This window comes from Hippocampus guttulatus, chromosome 3 (genome assembly GCF_054856545.1).
Source record: "Hippocampus guttulatus isolate MCC_2025c chromosome 3, RoL_Hgut_1.0, whole genome shotgun sequence".
Classification (NCBI taxonomy): Eukaryota; Metazoa; Chordata; class Actinopteri; order Syngnathiformes; family Syngnathidae; genus Hippocampus; species Hippocampus guttulatus.
The window spans coordinates 28,214,230-28,234,758 of NC_141263.1; the positions used below are offsets into that span (position 1 = coordinate 28,214,230).

Consider the following 20,529-nt stretch of genomic DNA (forward strand, 5'->3'; position numbering starts at 1 on the left):
AACTCACAAAAAAAAAAAACAGTCATCTCACTGCACTGATTTAATTCATTTGATTCAGCGTAGTAAAAAGGAATTTTATTTAAAGTACAACAAAAATGCAATCAAGATGTTGAAATTATTCATATTTATTCATATTTTTGTACTTTTTGGTCAAACTTAGGTGCATAAGTAAGCACTTATACTGTGCTTTTTGGAACACTAATTGTATTTGCTGTATTTCTTTTCATGTAATTCTTCAGGTTGCTTTTTTTTCTATTTAAATGAGGCCCCTTTAGAGAGAAAAAAAAAAAAAAAGCAAAGTGAGTGATTATTCGGAAGCGCATAAAAAGGTGTCACTTGCGTTGCGTCCCCGCGGAACGTGGCGTAGCAGCAGCGCAATTACCAAACCAACAAATCAAAAAAGAAAATGTCACTTCATGAGGCCGCCTTTAATAAAAGCGTGTGATCATTTGTGAGGATGCTCCATTTGAAGCTTTTTTTTTTTTTTTCAATTTTGATTTCCCTCCCCCCACAACCCCCGTCTATCAGAAGTCTCAACGGCAAAAAAAGCAGAGCAGGTCACGTCGCCTTTATTCATGTTATTCAGGATAAATTGGAGAATGGAGAGTTTGACGACGAGAAAAAAATAATTCTCGCGAGCGGAAAATATGCTTGTGCATGTCCCTGATGGCGCGCGGCCTTTGCGCAAGGCAATCACTTTGCCACTCGGCCCGCATGGATTCCCAATGCGTCCGATTCCAAACACGCTGGCTCACTCGCCGCCCGAGCGTCGCCTTCGCTGACAATCGGTTGATCGGCCGTCGTGTCAAGCGCTCAATTAGCGCTTACGCTAATTGAACTTTTTGCCGTAGCCCGGTGGTCCAGTGGTGACCTCACAGTGCACGGGTGCCGGGTTCAATTGCAGCTTCCGCCTCCCTTGTGGGGAGTTTGCGTGGGTTTTATCTGGGTACTCTGGTTTGCTCCCACATTCCAAAAACATGCATGGCAAATTGTCCCGCGGTGTGAGGGTAAGTGCGGATTGTTGTTCGTCCGTGTGTGCCCTGCGATTGGCCGGCAAGCGGTTCAGGGTGTCCCCCGCCGACCGCCCGAAGACGGCTGGGATGGGCTCCAGCACCTCCCCGCGACCCTTGTGAGGATTAAGTGGATCGGAAAATGAATGAGGGCGGCCCGGTAGTCCAGTGGTTAGCACGTCAGCTTCACAGTGCGGAGGTACCGGGTTCGATTCCAGCTCCGGCCTCCCTGTGTGGAGTTTGCATGTTCTCCCCGGGCATGCGTGGGTTTTCTCCGGGTGCTCCGGTTTCCTCCCACATTCCAAAAACATGCATGGCAGGCTGATTGGACGCTCTGAATTGTCCCTAGGTGTGAGTGTGGGCGTGGATGGTTGTTCGTTTCTGTGTGCCCCGCGATTGGCTGGCAACTGATTCAGGGTGTCCCCCGCCTACTGCCCGGAGACGGCTGGGATAGGCTCCAGCACCCCCCCGCGACCCTAGTGAGGATCAAGCGGTTCGGAAAATGGAAAATGAATGATTGAATGAATTACCATTGGATTTAATGATTTTTTTTTTTTTTTTATAATTTTTCTTGAATTGTCCCTTACTGTGTTGCCTTTGTTTTTTTTTTCGCTTCTGCTTTTAATGATGATGACCTTTCTTTGCATCGCTTTTGTTATTATTACCAGAGCTGCACATGTCTGAATCAAGGAAATCCAAATGATTTTTTTTTCCCCCAGTGTACACTGTTTCTGTAATTGTTTGAGCTACTGACCGTCCGTGTTTTTTTTTTGGTTTTTTTTGTGTCCGAACGTTCAGTTTCTGCCAGCGACTGCGACTCGGAGAAGAACGCCGAGCTGACGTACTACACGCTGAGTTCCGACTTCACGGTATCGCCGCACGGCACCATCTTCCCGGCGGGGCCGCTGGACTACGAGAGGCCCAACCACCTGTACGAGTTTGTGGTGATGGCAGTGGACAAGGGAGAGGTGGCGCGCACCGGCACGGCCACCGTGCGGGTGCGCATGGCCAACGTCAACGATGAGCCGCCAGAGTTCTCGCAGCACGTGTGAGTAGCGTGTCGCCGCTCAAGTCTCTCCTGGATTCTGTTCAACGCTGCGGCGGGATCTGCCCCGATCAACGCTAACGTTTGACACTGCTCTGTTTCTTGATTTGTTTGTCGATAGATGCTTTCATCAACAAATAACTCAAAACGATGCGGTTACACGGCTGCGTTCTAGGCAGCGCTAAGTCTGAGACGAGGTCGATTTGGGTTCAATGTCCATATTTCCGACTGCTGTTTTTTTTTTCGTCTTTTATGGATTCATTTCTTCATTCAAATTGTCATCTAAAAATACGCACGAATCTTGGAAATAATTGCGCATTTGGAATCACGCCCCTTTTTGCCGAACAAATTCAACTTTGGTGGCTCCACATCGCCCCCTTTTTTGTTGACCTAAAATTGGATATTTAGCGTTGTGTCATCACCAACAAGTCCAGCAAGTTTCATTCTAGTCACTTTGGTCTTTCTTTCTTTTTTTTTTTTTGTGAATACAACTCGGTGCTTTAGCAGTCAGAGTTTGTCACTTCTTAACTTCTTGAATGTGTGCCTGCATTCATTTTCTTTTCCCAAACGGACCAAAAACACAGTCCTCGAAAGTCAATTCCCGCTTAAGCGACTCATCCAATCTTGCTTCGTCACAACATTTCTTTGCGCATGAGCAACGGCAACGAATCACAAGATCATCACAGCAAGCGTCGTGTGACTGACGGCGAGCGTGAGAGGCGGCCAGCTCCGCCTTCGGGTCAGCGCCTCGCAGCCGCTTTGCTCTTTGGATCTGTGTGCAGCTGCCATTACCCACAATGCCTGTTTCCTAGCCTCCCAATCGCCCCCCGTCCCGCCCCCACCCCGTCCGGTGCCGCTGCGGCGCTGGCATCTTTTTTTAATTGGCAGATTTTCTGGCAGAGAGCCAGACAGAAGTGGTGAGCTGGGGTCAATCAGCCATGCGCACCAGCACCCTCAGGAGACCTCGCTGTGTGTGTCTCGAGCGTGTGTGTGTGTGTGGGGGGGGGGGCTGTTTGTTGTCATTCTTAGAGAAGACTCCGATGTAGTTGTAAAGTGCATTCATGCATGGTGTATCTGATTCGCACGTGCACTGACATTGTTTTTGCAGCGAGTGCACGTGTGTGCGTGCGTGTGCGCGCGTGTGTGTGTGTGTGTGTGTGTGTGTGTGTGTGTGTATGTATGTGTGCAGTTCTATTGATTTAACGTCAGCGGAATAATGGTTCCCCTTTCTCCCTGTGTAGAATTCAACCTGCCACTGCAGATGCTGGAATTAAATAGATAACGGCACTGGACAATTCAATAAAATGCGCACGCGCGCGCACACACACACACACACACACACACACACACACACATTTGTGTCAGACAACAAGAGTTAACACCTGCTGGTATGTAGCTTGAGAGTGGAAAGGCGGAGAGAAGACGGACGATACAAAAACAATGACAACAGACAACAACATCAAACGCACCTGCTCGGATGTCGTTTGAGAGGGCGCAGGCAGGATGAAGAGCGATCACAGTAAGCAGCACCAAAAGACAGCAGTAATGACACGTGCCGGGACTTGCTCGGAGTGGGGACCGACCGACAATAAGAAGCAAAAACACCAGCATGAGCTTTCGGGCTTCATTTTGAAAGTGTTTGTATCGGTGTTGCGTTATGTCCGTACAGAAGAAGGAAGGTCAAGCGGTCTCCTCTAAATTTGGTGCAAATTTGCTGCGACGTCACTTTCTGAACTCCGTTTTGTGAGGCCGCAGTAACGGGTAGTTTTCACAAAATTCTTTGCTGGATGCAGAATTCTACAACTTGACACTTCATAAATTGTGGATGAAATTCATCTTTTAATCACTGCAAATTTGATTTCAAGCATTTTACCTTGGTACACAATACCCTTTTAATCTCGCCCTTCACAAATACTGCATATTAAACTAAAACGATAAATAAAACAACAACAACTAATTGCTGCTTTTGTTCAAACTCTTATTTAATCAGTGCCAGACGAAGGGAAATGAGGACAAAATCATCTACGCCCCCTCTAACTTTGGTGCGAATCTCATGGGGCATCATGGTCACGAGACCAAATTTTGAAGAGACTAATAATAAGAACCGTTCACCAAATTCAAAGTGAAATCCCAGAATTTTACGTCAACAACGTTTAAAGCAATTCATTTTATTGCACAATATTTAGCATCTTTTTAAAAATCTTACACTTGACAAACCATCCACGTATTTAAAAAAAAATCGGAATAACAAAACTACCAAAATCAAAAGAAAAATGAACCGTTTTTGAAAAAAAAAAAAAAAGCGGAACTTCAAAAGCACAATAAGAAAACAAAATAAAAACGATCATGAGAACCCCGAAACGACTGCCTTCGAATTGTAGGGGGACCGGGCAGCGCTGGAAGAGGAAACCAAATCAGTTACAAATGCGCAACAACAACTGCGACAAATTCAACAAAAACAATCGCAGCCAGAAGAGGACAAGAGCGAAAACATCTGCCGGCTTCTTGCCGTTGACGGACGGCTCGAAAGGAGACAACAAAAAGGAATAACCGAAGCAATAAAAACACCTTCTGCATGACGAGTGGCCCTGGCAAGACGTCATTATGGACCTTTCTTAAGGTTGCGTTTTATTTATTTTGGGGGGCGATGGGGGGGGGGGGGTTGAGTCAGTGACGGCACGTAGTTGAAATGATCAGCACGCGTCCGTCTTCGCCTCCTGCCGAATGACAGGTCGCCAGCGGTGCCGCTTTGAGCCGTCACTCCCTCCCGTGGGCGCACCACCGCTGGCTTGGCCGGCAATTTACAGCAGTTGCCGTGGTAACCGCTCCCCCCCCCCCCCCCCCCACACCAACAAACTCATTTCCATATACATTTCGGATAGAAGAGATGGCGTGAATGCGGTCGACGAGGTCGGGGCTTTGATTCTCCTTGTCCAGTCGCTAAATGTCACGATACGTTTCCCTCCCGCGGAGACGTCGCGGATTCACGCCAGCGTTTCCCTGAGAAATCTCAAGACCTCGTCAAATGTTTTCCTGCAATGCATCAAAGATTGCTTCCAAAGAATAAGCGATTCCTGCGACGTGGAGGAGAGCTGAAGGCGAAAGACACATTTTTCAGGCTCTTGTCTTAGAATTTTCAAGCTGGCCTCGATGTCTGGGGGATTTTGTTCCCATGTCATCCAAGACTCTTCTGGATTTCAAATTATATGCGCCACCAAATGAGCAATGCGCCTCATTTGATGAGGATCAGATCTCCCATGAGAAACGTCAACCCCTTTTTGTCCAACTTGGAGGAATTATTGTCGCACTGTCTATCGAGTGTGAGGTTGTTCTCCCTCTCTGGCTCTCTTCTGTTGCGTGACAGAGCAATGCACGCGCCATCGTTTTTGGTCAAATTACTATTTTCATACCTGGACTGTGAACAGATTCACAACTCGTCATAAAACGTCTTTGTATCTTTCTTCATCTTTCTACCCGATGAATAATGTTTTTGTGACGCCAAGTGGCGCTCATTTTCCACAAGTGACAATTCACCGCCAGCTGCCTGTTGATTCGTTAAGACCTCACAGGATGAGTGGGTCCAGATGAAAGGCGCAATCAGCGATCTCATTCCCCCCCCCCCCCGCTCCCACACACACTTTTCCGAGGCCAGTTGTCGCCTGCTAACGATTGGCCTCCAATTCCACAAAGCAAATGAAGTCAATAATTAAATTCAGTAATTAATTTCCGCGAGCCCACGGGAGGCTTCTTTTTTCCGCAGGCTGAGGCAGCGTGCGACAAAAACAAATTTGCACGCACAAAAAGGGGTTAAAAAGTAATTAGTGTGTGCTGGTGTATGTCCGAGGCGCTTTTCATTTGATTGCAACATCGATCGGGACAAATTAGAGACGTGCACAGGGTCCAAAGGCGCCAGGCCGTTCGCATTGAGCCCAGTGAATTGAAGTGATCGCCCACACGCGTCGGCTCACCCCCCCCCCTCCTCCCCCAAAAAGAAAAAAAAACTGTGCAGGGTTTATTCATGTTGAATGTGAGGTCATTGCGCTGTCGGGTTGGATTAACCGAGGAGACGTTGACCATGGCCACTCAAAATGGCTCTGCTTTTCCAGATATACAAACACTCGGTGGAAATCTCTGAGCAATGAAATATGTCCCTCCTCTCTCGCCGTACTGTGATTGTGCCAGGTGGTTCAGATTCAATGGGGAAAAAAAGATTTGATTGTAAAGTGTCATTGCAAAAAAAAAAGGTTTTCCCTAATACTCGATAGAATAATCCATCAAAAAAGAGATTCTTCGGTGACAGGCCTATCTCGGTCTTGCTCTTAAGCTCAGCTAATTATTTCGATACGTCGAGCAACATTGGGATGCGTCCTCCGTACGGGCCGCCCTCTCGGGCTTGGGGTCCCAAGCGTACTGCCGGCGAGGCTTCGAAGTGGCAGTTCAAAGTGTCGAGCAAGGCGCGGAGACAAAACTGAGGGGAATTTCAAGCGGGCCAACCAAACTTTGCTGGCTAAAGGCAAAGGGAGCTGATGAAAAATGCATGCGAAAGGCGAGCCTCCCCGCTCTTGAAAGCGCGCAAACTGCGGTCGACGATTACCGGTACCTATAAATATCCACTAATGTATATGCCTGGCGTTCTGTGCTGATATTAGGCATTAGACTGACACTTACTGCTTCATCCCGAGTCTGACTCGTGTCTCCTCGGAGCCCGCCACCGAAAGGTTCTTTTCTACCACTCTTTTCTACTTCCCGATTTTCTTTAACACCTGCGGCTCACAGTCGGAACCAAGAAGTGGGCGCTCGAACAGAAAGCTGCTTCTTTATTTATTTTTACGAATAAATACATAAAACCCGCTTCCAACTGTGAGTCTCCTTTTCATTCCCGACAGCTTTTTAGCTCCAAGCTGTGTTTCTGTTCTCGCCACACAACGTAACAAATGTGCGCCCAGGTCCGGGACTCTTTGTAAGTGTTAGCCCGCTGCTAGCTTTGTTGTCTTCAACTATCTTCTTCGCAGCGGTCCTGTTGACGTCGGACAGCAGTAAATCATCAGGCACCTCCCCAAAAAAATAGCAACACTTTTGTGGGGGGCGGGGTTATGTGGTCCAAAAGAGTTTAAGAGTTTACTTCCAGACCAAATCTGTCCTGGCAGTAAATGACTCCAGAAAGCTGCTAAACAAAGAGATAAATCTAAACATGAGAATTGTACACCCACTATGCCAATGGTGTATTTTATCGCGCTTTCTCTTTCAGCTACCGGACGTTCGTGTCGGAGGACGCCGGGCCGAACACGCTGGTGGCTACCGTGCTGGCCAAGGATCCCGACGGAGACGGTATCACGTACCGCATCGCCTCGGGAAACGCGGAGGGCAACTTTGTCATCGACAGCCAAAAAGGTAGGACGAGTTTCACTCCAGCTGTTGGGAGTTTTGCCATCTCACACTGAGGATGCGCCGCCACGCTTCATTCCGGCAGCACGCTCGAGCGTATTTAAATTCTGACAGGTCACGTCGCACAGACTTTGGAATAATCAGCAGCAGCGCAGCCAGACAAGCGTTTTCTTGCATATTTTCTCACAAGGACGACAAAACGCTGTCTGAGGTTTTATTGTTGTGCGGAGGGGAGGCGGCCGACGGTTGGGGTGGAGAGTGGGTTGTTTGGAGGCCTGGGGAAGGGAAGTGGGGTGGAAAGGTTTGACAATGAAATGATCAGAATCCAGTCTCGGCTTTCCCATCATGTGCGCCATCGATACAGCGACGCAGACTTTGACCAAATGACTCTGTCACGGTGGTGGGCCGTGATAAAATAACAAAGGCCAAATAGCCCACGCCGCGATGCATATTCAGATCAACTTCGCGAACGTCGGCGGTACACTCGGACCGAAATATTTCAGAATGGTGTCGGACTGTGGAAAACTGGTAAGGGGGTGCATACATTGAATAAGTGGCCCAAGTTCAGATGCATATTTAGATCAGATCAAGGCGCGTGGCTCGACCAAAACTTGATAATAGAGGCAGACCTCAATAAAATACGAAGGGAGCGCATACACGGATCTAATGATCCAAATTGAAATGCATACTTAGTGCAAATTAACCAACAAAGTCGACGTAGACTTGAAGGCAAGACCCTGTTACAGTTTTGAGCTGAGATAAAATGACTCGGGAGTACATGCATGGGCTCAATGCATATTTACCAAGATCAGATGAATCAACGTGGCTCGACTTTGGATGAATAGAGGTGAAAATGGCGGCAGACTTAGATAAGATGTCAAGGGAGTGCATACGCGGAGCAAATGATCCAAGTTTAATGTGGGAGGAAAGCGGAGTACACGGAGAAAACCCACGCAGGGATGGGGGGGAACGTGCAAACTCCACACAGGAAGGCCGGAGCTGTAGTGGAACCCGGTACCTCTGCGCCGTGAGGTCGACGCGCTAACCGCTGGCCCACCGGCCCGCCGACTTGGACACAAAAGACCCAATTACGGTTGTAAACTGAGATAAAATGACTCGGGGGTGCAGACAGTAACTAAATGAGCCGTGTTGGGATGCATACAGCGCTTACACTGAATAAAATTGCATTGCCAGGGTCAGTTGAAGAAAATAAAGATTTTTACATTTTTACATCACTCATTGAAAAACGCAGTCTTGTATCTTCTAAAATTACAACTGAATCGTAATATTATTTCATATATGTTTATTAATTACATTTTTGAAAAACAGCTTGACATTTGGTGAAGTTTTGTTCTCGGATGGCATTTCGTAATGCAAGTGTACCTTATGGTGTGTCCGGAGAACGTGACGTAAAATTTAATGAGCCCCCCGAGGGAAACCCAATTAACATTCTGGGCAACAGACGCCTCGTTTGCAGTGTTTGTTTGTTGTGACTCGCACCTTTTACTCTTTGTCGTGCCTCTAAATGACTGCCAGACCATTGTCTCACTCGCACACGCGCCACGCACACACTCAGCAGTTGGTGGCGTGTGAGCCAAAGTGACACCGAGACTCATCGCGCGGTCCGCTAAGGTCTCACGAGCTCACCATTTGCTCATGAAAATGATTTTTTATCATTTTCCTAATGGACGTGGAGCACATCGCACGCCGCCCTCACGCATCGTCCCATCTCGTTTCCCGCTGATGGTGATGGAAAACCTTGATTGATTCACACACACACACACACCCACACACACACCACACACGCGTGCACCCATATATATATATAGCAAGTGTTAATTTGCTTGTAAATCAGCCCAGAAAATACAGTGCGTTTCTCGCAGATTTAAGGGGGCCATTAGGATGGGAACGGCTCAGTCAATATGATGATCACGCGCTGCTATTGCAAGCCATAAATAACCGGGCTGTATCGGAGGGTGTCAATAAACAGTCTTTTCTGCTCTGCGTACTACGCTCTGTTTCGGGAAGGAGGACACCGGAACAAGTTTTTTGTTGAATTTAGTCCGTTTTATTTCTTCTAGCGGTGGCCGAAAATAAACTCATCTGGACCCTGGTGCGTTTTGCATCGACTTCAAAAATGCATCCGCATCCAGATGATGTTCATTTGGGCAGCCACTCCATGAAATAAAATGGAGTCAATTCTTTGCACCAGTTTATTAATCTTTTTCAGTGGCCGGGTGGAGGAAGAGGCAGAGGTGTACATGTGAATTTCGACCGCATGAAATTGCGCTGGCTGCATACCCGAACAAATGACTGCGGCCACTTTGGAGCCATCCAGTCCTCCCTCAAATGTCTCCATGCTGCTTGTCTCGCCTTAACGGGAACTCATTTTGTTGGGGGGGGGGGGGGGCTGTGTCAAGAATCTGCTGTCCCTGTCTTGGTTACGCCGTCCTTCCAACCCTAATCTCCACCCTCAGGTCATTTCGTCCATTCCGGTCGGACTTGACAGGCCGAAAAGCAAATTAGCTAGTACTGTTAGCAAAATTGCCCCATAATGTTGGTAGACTGAGGAGTGCACACGCGGCCCGAATGACTCACGTCGGCATGCAGAATCCAACCCGATGAACCTGAACTGGCAGCAGACTTGCCCTAAATAACTCGATAAAGGCAGCGGACTGAGATGAAAGGACTCGGGAGTGCATACTCAGATCAAGCGTCTGGGCTTTTCGGCCCTGTGCGGCATTGTGCTCAGATCGAAGCGTTGAGCAGAGGAAACTTGTTGTCACGCTGTCGTTTTGCCTTCTTTTCTTGTTGTTGTTGGTGTTGCTTTTTCCCCTCTTTTCTTTTCCACTATTTAGTCTTTGGCCCTGAGCTGCTGTTTGGTCTGATGGCTGCCCTGCGTCTGATCCCCCGCTTTATGCAACGCACCCGCACGGCTTTGCCCTGCTTCTTTTCCCGGCTCGCCTCAGGCTAACGTATTGTTATTCCGTCTCTTCTTCCTCACCCTCGCTTTTCCCCTTATTAGCATCTTCGGAAGATTTATTTATTAATTTTTTGCTTCCTTCCGACACATCTTCCTTCCACTTTGAGATGTGCCTTTTTCTGCCAAGTGAAAACAATCAGAACAGTCTAATGGATGCCCACCGGACTCTGTAAAGGTGGACGCGTCCTATGTCACATTTTGGACTGGATGGGGGGGGGGGGGACTGAAACAAAATATTAAGACATTGTACAAATCATGATCAACTCTCCAAAAATAATTCAGGTGAGGAGCATGGCAACTAAATGCTGATTTGCCTTTTTTGGTTCTGCGAACACACAAGGGACTTGTCCCAGATGACCTGAGGGGTCCGCATGCTTCTTCGGGTACTCGTACATCTTGCAAGATGATTTCGAGGTTGATAGACCAGCAGCAAGATTTTAAAATCTAGTCTTTGACTCGCCGGAAGCCACTGTAGTGATTTGAGGACGGGTATGATGCAGTCCAGTTTCCTGTTGATCAAACGTGATTTTTATCTCAGTCTATCACTCTGATGGAGTCATTAAATCTGCATCTCTGCATCGCAATTTCAGTCATGCGCTCCATGTCATGTCATTGCAGTCTACCACTAGAGCAGTGGTTCTTAACCTGAGTTCGATCCAACCCTAGAGGTTGGCTGAATTAGTCTCAGGGGTTCGACGGAGCCTCTGCCATGGAGGTTAAGACACACCCGACTCAACATGTCAATTAGCTATGACACGCCCACTTGGCCATCACTGGCTGTTTCATTTTGTGCGCCATTAAAAAACGTATACTTTATACTTATACTAATTGTGTTTACGTTTTTCTGTTTTTAAAAAATGCGCTTTTGTAATGTCTTGAATTTGTAAAAAAAAAATAAATAAATAATAATATCTGGGCGGCCCGGCAGTCCAGTGGTTAGCACGTCGGCCTCACAGTGCAGAGGTACCGGGTTCGATTCCAGCTCCGGCCTCCCTGTGTGGAGTTTGCATGTTCTCCCCGGGCCTGCGTGGGTTTTCTCCGGGTGCTCCGGTTTCCTCCCACATTCCGAAAACATGCATGGCAGGCTGATTGGACGCTCTAAATTGTCCCTAGGCGTGAGTGTGGGCGTGGATGGTTGTTCGTCTCTGTGTGCCCTGCGATTGGCTGGCAACTGATTCAGGGTGTCCCCCGCCTACTGCCCGAAGACGGCTGGGATAGGCTCCAGCACCCCCCGCGACCCTAGTGAGGATCAAGCGGTTCGGAAAATGGATGGATGGATAATAATATCTTATTTTTATTTTTCCACTAAAAAAGGTTTCGGTGAATGTGCATATGAACCGGTTGGGTTCGGTACCTCTAACAGGTTTAAGAATCACTGCACCCGAATATTGGCTTTTTTCAAAAACATTTTTTTAATGCTTTTCCATGGATGTTTTGAGTTTCGATTTACTAATGAAGTGGCCAGGGAGTGCATGCAGACCAGAAGCGCATGTCAGCGTTCACGTGTGTGACAAGTACACGCAAATGTCTGAGAGGATGAGAGGGGACATTAGCCGTGGTACCTTTGTGTTCTCAGAATGTCCTAAAACCTTTTCCGTGTACCATTTGCATCCACTTATGCCCCACGTGTATGGCTCCCATTTTCAGCTCTTAGGCGTTATGACGTCGTCCATTCAAAGCGCCTCCTTGGCTGGACAAAAATGTGCAATGCTAAGACATTCTCTCCAACTATATTTGAACATATGATGTATATGGGGCGCAGTGAGAGGGGCTATACGTCCGCCCGCCGCCTTCGACAAACCGGTCACATCTATCTCGGCCTTGTGTCTCGATACATTAAGGCCGAGTGCCCGGATGCGTGCGGGTGCGTGTGTTTGTGCGTGCCTGCCTGCCTGCTTCTTATCAGATTGAGCTGCATCTGCTGTGTGGCAGATGTACAAGATGTGATGTGATGTACAACACGTGTCCCATAAATATACAGTCTCCGACTGTAATAGGAATATTTCTTCAAATTTCAGGTATGAACTCCCGAGTCCTTTCGTCTCAGTCCACCACATTTTTTTTCACATACAGTACAGGAAGACGTTTTATTTGGGCAGTGTATGCATCTGAACTTGAGTGATTATATTCATGTATGCGCTCCCTCATCGCTTGATCCAAGAATGCAAATATCATCAATTGATTTATTCAAAGACTGCAGGTGCTGCTTTTTTTTCCTGGTCGACTTGGTACCTGAAATTGAGTCATTTGGTCACGTATGCACTCACTAGTCGCTTTATCCTTGACTATAACCACTATCGACTAATGTAGTCAACATCCGTTCCCTTTGCTTGATTGCTGCACTTTGTAGTCATTTTCTCCCTCTCTGGCCATTATTGAGTCCTTTCATCCATATCAATTGCCAGCCCTGGTTTGTTCGGTCAGAATTAGCGTTGGAATTTGAATTGGTTGAACCTTGAACGCACTGCCGAGTTATATTATTTCATTCTAGCTCGATATTGTGTCCTTTGATTCCATCTTCAAGCAAATCGAAGATACAGTTTATTCGGCCATTGGAATATAGGTCATTGAGCCCCTGTGTCCCCGGTCACGTTATCGTTATGCCAGTCTCCCGCTATTATTGAGGCTTTTGGTCCGTATGATTGCCAGTACTGGTTGTCTGCAGCCAAACTGGAGTGATTTGGTCCATGTATGCGCTCCCTCATCCTTTAATTCTCGGTCTAAAACCCGCTAAGTTCATTTTCTTGAGGGCTAGAGGCAATGCTGTTTCATTGAGTTGATGTCCGCATCTGAATTGGAGTGGATGATAGAGTTGTTTGGTCCAAGTTTTCGAACAGGACAGCTGAGTATATGGGTCAGCGTATGCCCTCCCTCCATCTCTCGTGGTTTTCATTCAACGTCCGGCCATGATGGAGGCCCTTGATGATCCGTGTCGAAAGCCGATCCCGTCTGTTTGGTTGAAGTTTGCATGCCCATTTGGTCCCGTATGTACTCCTTCGTCGTTTTATCTACATTTAGCACTATACTGGATCCTTTGAGCAAATACAGATCCATTAGGTCTAAAGTTAAGTCTGAATTGAAGTCATTTGGCCCGTGCAAGCATTTCCAACGTATTTCCCCACACTTGTCCACCATTATTGACGTTTTTGATCCGGTACAACCATGAGTAAAAATGAACATGGTCAAAGTCTGACTACGGAGGTCCATGTGTATACTCTGAAGTTATTTCATGTCATGAAATAACTTCTCCCACCCCAATTGAGTCCTTTGGTCTGTGCGTGCGCTCCTTCGCCATTTCTAATTGCGCCCGTGAGCATTGTTGATTGATTTGGCCCAGCAAGCAAAGTTTCATTTGCTGTACCCAAACATCGTTATTTTGGTCTAAGTATGCACTCCCTCGCCGTTTTATCTCCGAGACTTTTCGACTGTGGACGCAAGAGCCACAACCTTTCACAAAGTACAGGCAGGAGTCACATTGATTTGCCACGGACTGACGGCTCTTTGACCGAACCAATTTGAAGGATTTCTGTGGGAATGAAGGACTAACACCCCCCCCCCCCTAAAAAAAAAAAAACAGAGACCAACTTTGATTAATCTTTGGCCCGACTGTATTCCAGCAATCAAGCGTTGTGATTTTCGCCACGTCTTATCTCCTTTTCATGTCGTTTCCCTTCCATAACTCTTAAACGGATGCCATACAATGGACCATTCTGGTCAGATAATGAGGAAGTGGCAATGTTGTAACGGAGGTGTCCGGGTGGGAAAGTGCAGCTCGGTGCGGGCGGCTGCCGGAACGTTCTCTCATTTTAATTGACAATCTGCAGCCGGCGCGGTCGGAATACCGAAGAGGCCGCCTTAGAAGACCAAGACGGCGGGGAGCGAGACCGCCGGGAGGGGTCAAAGTTGAAATGGAAATAGACGGCATGCAGATTCCTCGAGTGTGTGCGCCAAGCGCGGGTCACGCCTCCGACAATCTACGAGCTTAATAGACTTCCTCTTAGGCGCCAGCAATCTGCCAGTCTTATTATTGGTTTGTGGCTTGAATATTTGACCGCCGCAGTTCAAAGGCAGCCGGCTCATTCACGTCCGTACGTGGCATCATCTGCATAAGATACGGCAAGCGCTAATGTTGTTGATCTCGGTTGTACTCCCTCCGGGCTTTCTGCTTATTTGCGGGAACGTATGCCGAAGGGCCGCTTCATTGGGTACGCTAGAGGGGAGGAAAAAAAAAAGTTAAAAAGTTCATTTTTAGCGTGAAGTCTCGCAAATGTCCCTGAGTTCGTACGATTCAGGACGCCCATGATGTACATCACTAGCGTTGGACGCAATCATCGTATCTCCAAGATCGTCGCTCTTCGGGAGACTCCCAAACCTGCATTTTTGTTCTCCAATTCACATTGCATTGTCAAAAAAAAAAAACAGCCAGCTATTTTTAACACTTTGGATCGGTCAAACATTTGTCCAAATAAAAGTCACATGCTGTATGTGGAGTGACCGATCGTAGATTTCTGTGAAGAAAGGTGAAATGTATCAAATTGTAACATCGGTGGTTTCGGCTCGATGCCAGCGATATGAAGTTGGAAAGATGTCGCATTCAACAAAAATTTTGAGGGGAAAAAAATAAAAATAAACACCTCTTAAATTGAACAAAAACAGTCAGATTAAAAATGTGAAAAATATGCTTCTTCTTAACAATGAATTAAAAGCCATTTCAAAAGTTACAGTATGTGAAGATTGCAGTTTCTTGGAAAGGTTCCTTAAGTTACACAAAAATGTGTAACTTGACCCAAATTTGTGGGTGCAATATGCCTCTCAAATTGCAAAAACAAACCCATAATTCAAGCCTAATTTTAAGAGGAAAAAGTGCATTCAAAGTTCTGAATTAAACAGTCTGGTCTAAATTAGCCCCGTCACATAAGGATGTCTATAAATTGGACTTCAAAGATGTGAAATTTGAGCCACATATTTGGTAACAATATGCCTCTCAAAATGCATAACAAATCAGAATGTGCCTGATTTTCAGCAAAAATCTTGTCCAGATTTTCAGAATACATTACCTCCATGATCATCCCTAAAAATGTTGAATTTAACCAAAAAAGACTGAATTTGACCAAAACTTTCATTGCACACAGACACTCACACTGTAATTTGACTCAAATAGAATTCTGGAAAGATATTCCTCAAAAGATAAAAAATGAAAATCAAGGACGCAGCCAGAAATTCCAACCCCCAAATTTTTCACAATTTTTCTTTTTACAAAATAAAGTCCTACAAAATTCAGAAATTAGCCAAGATTTTCAAGAAACATTTTCATCAGAAAGTTGCACCGAAAATGACACTAAGAGGAACCCACCAAAGATGGACCTACAAACATGCACAAAATCGGATCCAAGTTCTTCTTCTTACACCAAAAATGTAAAAAAAAAAATAAAGAAATAACTTGTTTAATCAAAATGTAATGCTGGTAACTGTTTCTGCTTCCAATTCCTTTTCTCCGACTTCCTACGGGAGAACTCGTTCAGTGGACATGCGTTCCGGCAACAATTTGTTTGACTTTGTTCTAACGTGCTACAGTACTTGAAATTGTAACCTGTTCAAAATCTGTCTTTCGTGCATATAAATTCTTTTTTATGTCTATGATAAGGCTTTCAGCTCTTTCATTGAAAAAAAAACATGAAAAGCGTCGGGAGTTGTAAGATGTCATTTATGGAACGCTTTTGGTCTTTTTGCGGTTGGTTAGTCTTTTTTAAGTTTACCACTTTAAAGACAACATAAATCAAAGTCAATATATCTCATGAAGCTCTGCCAACAACACCAAACAAAAACAAAAAAAACTTTCCTATTTCAGTTCAAAAATACATGAATGAAAAGAAGAAGGGAAAAAAAATATATACATCCCCTAAAGGGTGATTTAAAAACATTTCCAACAACCGGGCTCATGTTTAATCCCGTTCCCTGCGGGACTCCTCTCTTCTTCACAGCTGAGCTTCAAATCATGAAAAGAGAATAACCCACCGACCATTTTATTATTTCTGATTGATCAGTGCACAATGGATTGTTTCAATTAAAGGCGGCGTGTTTTTTGCAGTTGCCCTCATTAGCTTCTCGGCAAACCTTGTACAAAAACAAATAAAGCTCATTCCAAATCAAATGAGGGGAAACGTTTTCACCTCGCCGTAATAGCACTTTCTACCATTGCACCCCCTCTCTCCTGTTTAATCATGCAAAGGTGATCAACATTGAGGTTCAAACAAAAAGCAAAATGGGTACTTGAAAATAAAATGGAGGTTCAAACAAAAAGGATTTCTATAGTCAACTTGACCTCTTTTAGGATGTTGGAGAGGGTGCACAACTCAGGAATCAGCATCTTTGACGTTTCACTTTGCCATTTGAAATGCGGTGGCACACACGTCACATAACAGCACAGATTCATGAGAGAAATCACAGGTCGTGCCCCGACGCGCTGAAGAAAACCCAAATCATACATCTTGCGGCTGTAATCTTTCCCATCGCCTCCCCCGGTCTGGTAAACGCAGATAGTGCACCGCGATGAATATTGCACACGTACAGCTGATTTCAATTCCGTGCTCTCCTCTGAAACAACAAGCAAATGAACGCATGACAGCGATAGCACCTGGCCCGGCCCGTGAGGATAAGGTGGATGTAATAAGCACTGTTCGCACTCCAAGCCCGCCCACACACAGAAACACACAAGGACGCACAAACACAGACAGAGAGACACACACGACATGAACAGAGCAGCCGGGCGATGAGATGAATACAAAGCGCGCACACAGAGAGTCATTCAAAGCCGAGCGGGATGCAGATGAGTCGCCCACACCAGACGCATGATGGGGGCGGGGGCGGGGGGGGGGGGGGTAACGCACCCCCAAGCGCAATCCCGATCGGACCGTCGTCGCTCGTGGCCGTCGCTTAGCAACCACCAAGCAACTCACATGGCTAAAGGAGCAAATTTCAAGTGAAGAGGCCCTTTTTCATCAAGAGCGTCAAGTTGAACACCCCACACGTCCTGACCGTGTCCCTCCGTGTCGGAAGCAATTGTCGCAACCTGACAAGTATTCCAACGCGGCGATGCTGCCACAACATCGGATTTGATTTCCTCCATTTGTGAAGCCGCATCAGCTGACGTCCTACTTCCGCGGCCACGTGAATACCAACAAACTGACTATTAGTGCTATTGCTGCAAGTACGACTGCTAACAGTAAGAATTCTTGTATTCGCGGTGATGATGAAAATAGTCATTATGAATTGTTTTCATTATTTTTGTGAGGCAGCACTGTGGTTTGACTGGCGAGCATTCGATATGAAGTCAATCTGTGCCTTGAAATGGACTGGCGACCCGTCAATTGGATGCCAACATCGGCTGGCGACCAATCTACTCTTTGTAGGTGTCCTGTCATGAACCGCTAACCGGCAGAGTTTGGGATTTTAGTTTTTAGATGTCACTTTGTTTTTCAATTGATTGTTTTTTGTTTTTTTTTCCCTCTAAAATGCTTGCCTGTTTTCCTTTCACTGGGTACTGTGTCATAAGGTGCAATTGTCAACGGACTGTTTGACCTTCCTTCTCGTGCACTGATGTACAGCAATACAGAAAAGCCATTCACGCTACAATTGTAGTTTGACAAACGTAAGATGTCATTTGGTAGTTTTCTTTTTTTTTTTTTTTTTAAATGTTAATTCTTGAATGAAAGTTATTTGTCAATTTCACTTTTGCTCAGTTTGCCTGTTTCATTTTTTGGGGACTTTTTGCTAACCATATTGACCTCGGTAGCTAGCCATCCACTTTGCTTCGAAAGACTGGAGAGCACTTTATGGTTTGCCTCGATATTCGCCGCCATCGACTGACCACCATTCCAGAAAAACGTCCGGCCCAAAGTCAGCCGTCCGGAGCGCTTTTGGAATGGGATGAATAGATGGATGTCGGCGTTGCGTTTGCGTGCGATCTTCCGCTGACGACCCGCGCCCGCTTTTGCTCGTTGTCCAGGTTTGATCCGTCTGCGCTCCAGCCCCCCGCCTCACCTGCAGGGCGTGGAGTACGTCCTCAATGTGACGGCGACGGACGATAACGCCTCGGGCGGCCCTCGGGCCCTGTCGTCCACGGCCCGGGTGGTGGTCGGCGTGGACGACGTCAACAACAACAAACCCGTCTTTGAGAAGGTGACGTACCGGCGACCGGGCGCCCTCAAACTGTTTTCTGTTGAGTCGAGGTCAAGGCTTGGCGACTCCTCTTCCGATCATCCGGGGGGGGGGGGGGGGCCGTGGCAACACGTCTTTGCCGCGTGCTTGCGAACCTCTATCGTGTGAAACGCCTTTGGCTGGCGAAAGCTGATTTCGCGCTCACTCTTCCACCTCTTCATCACCGTGACGACGGCAGCCGAGTGATCCTCTTCCATCCCACATAAGTCCTCTTTTCCCACTCACGCTCATTGTCTTTGTCCCTCGTCTGTTTATCAGCCTCCCCGGAGGAGCGATTAGCCGGACCTTCGTCTCGCTCTTTAATTCAAAGCTTTCACCGACGTGGGAGACGTCCCACTCCATTGCTAAACAAACGCAACCGCGTGCAAAAAGCCAAACTTTAATGGAAGGCACATTCATTTTGCACTTTTTCCTCATTCACTTCCCGCCGTTTTCAAAGCGGGGTACCTCATATTTTTTTCCAGTATTTTTTACATAAAGTGATCCGTGACAAGAGAAAATCAATACAAGACAGTAGGAAAAAAAATGTTAATAGCCTTTTCGCTTCTTGAATAATCAGCAAGAAGGACTTGGGTCGGCCTCGGCAAAAACACCACTTTCTGACTGAAAAGTGGAGAAGTTTTTGGATTTCATTTGAGAAATCATTTTCCGGAAAAAAAAAAATCAATGCTTTTAAATTCACAAAAGAGTTTGTGAATCATTTGAAAAACTATCGCCCAAGTTTTCTGAAATGATGCCTTTCAATTCAGACCAACATTTGAAATCCACACACTATTTTCCAGTGCAAAAAGGCCAGAGGAGGTCTAGGAGGACAGAAGCTTTCAAGCTTGTCCTGCAGCTCGACCAATCGCTTAAGAAGTCACCACCGTAGCGCTCTGTGATCTCGCGCTCGCCGGTTGAGGCGCGAGGTGAGCACTTGAACTCGGGCAGTGGCGCCGCCCGGCACGCGGCGAGTTCCCGCCCTCCCTCCACAGCGCACTCCAGAGGCAAAACTAACCAGCCGTGTCCCGGAGGTCAGGAACTCAACCGGGAAATTGAGCGAGAAAATCAGTAGTGCAGTCGGCCTTTTCATGGCCGCACCAAGGAGGGATGATGTCGAGTGCAAAGGAGAGCACCGCTGCGAGGCGAGCGCTCTTGCTAGTTTATTGCGGCTTCTGTCGTTCCACATTTGGGCGTTAAAATCAGATTCAAAGGTGGGAAAGCCCAGTTTAATTTTCTGAACAATCTCTCTGAGGTTGCAATGGTTGGTTTACATTAAAAAAAACACAACCAAATAAACAAACAAAAAGCAACCTGTGACAGACTTGTCAAGAATGACGCCAAATCTGAACGAAAACGGAGTCATGACGGCTTTCATGAGGCTGCTGAATTCCATTTGGAGACCGTTATCACCCCCAAAAATATCGAGGATAAAACCAACCATTGACATTGACTCGACAATAGACGGCAAACTCACACGGGCCTTTCTCGTTTCCGCCTGTGATGCCATGTTCAGAATATCCGATTAATAGTCTCCGAATTCTGCACTTCCACTTCAATGGAGCCGTTAAGTAGTACCGAGAAATTGCTATGGAGCTTCTCATAAATCAAGCCGGCACGCGCACGCGCACGCGCACGCACAGTGGCTGGTGCAGATACATGACAATTAGCGGTGAAAATAGAATCAAGTACTTTTCTAAGCGAGCTTCATTAATTCGCACAATTTGGCCTGGAAAAGCAAGAACAGCTTGTGGGGGCGCAAATGCGCAAACATCTTGGCGGAGAGAAATGGTAGTTTATGTATAATAGATTGATTTTGAAAGTCTCCCTCGCAGCCGCGCGCTGCAAATGCCGTTGCGCCGAGGCCCACCGCTGTGAGCCGTCAGTGGGGGGGAATCAAGAACTACAAA

The 20,529-nt window shown here is 46.6% G+C and overlaps 1 protein-coding gene across 1 annotated transcript in view; it reads left to right on the forward strand.

Annotated features, from left to right (window-relative positions):
- LOC147208110 (neural-cadherin) overlaps positions 1–20,529 on the forward strand; it is a 174,243-nt gene that overhangs the window by 59,694 nt on the left and 94,020 nt on the right. Inside the window, exons 6-8 of the mRNA XM_086107945.1 lie at positions 1,809–2,058; positions 7,304–7,446; positions 18,429–18,601. Of these exons, the coding sequence (XP_085964071.1) occupies positions 1,809–2,058; positions 7,304–7,446; positions 18,429–18,601 (566 nt within the window). The remainder of the gene's footprint in view (positions 1–1,808; positions 2,059–7,303; positions 7,447–18,428; positions 18,602–20,529) is intronic.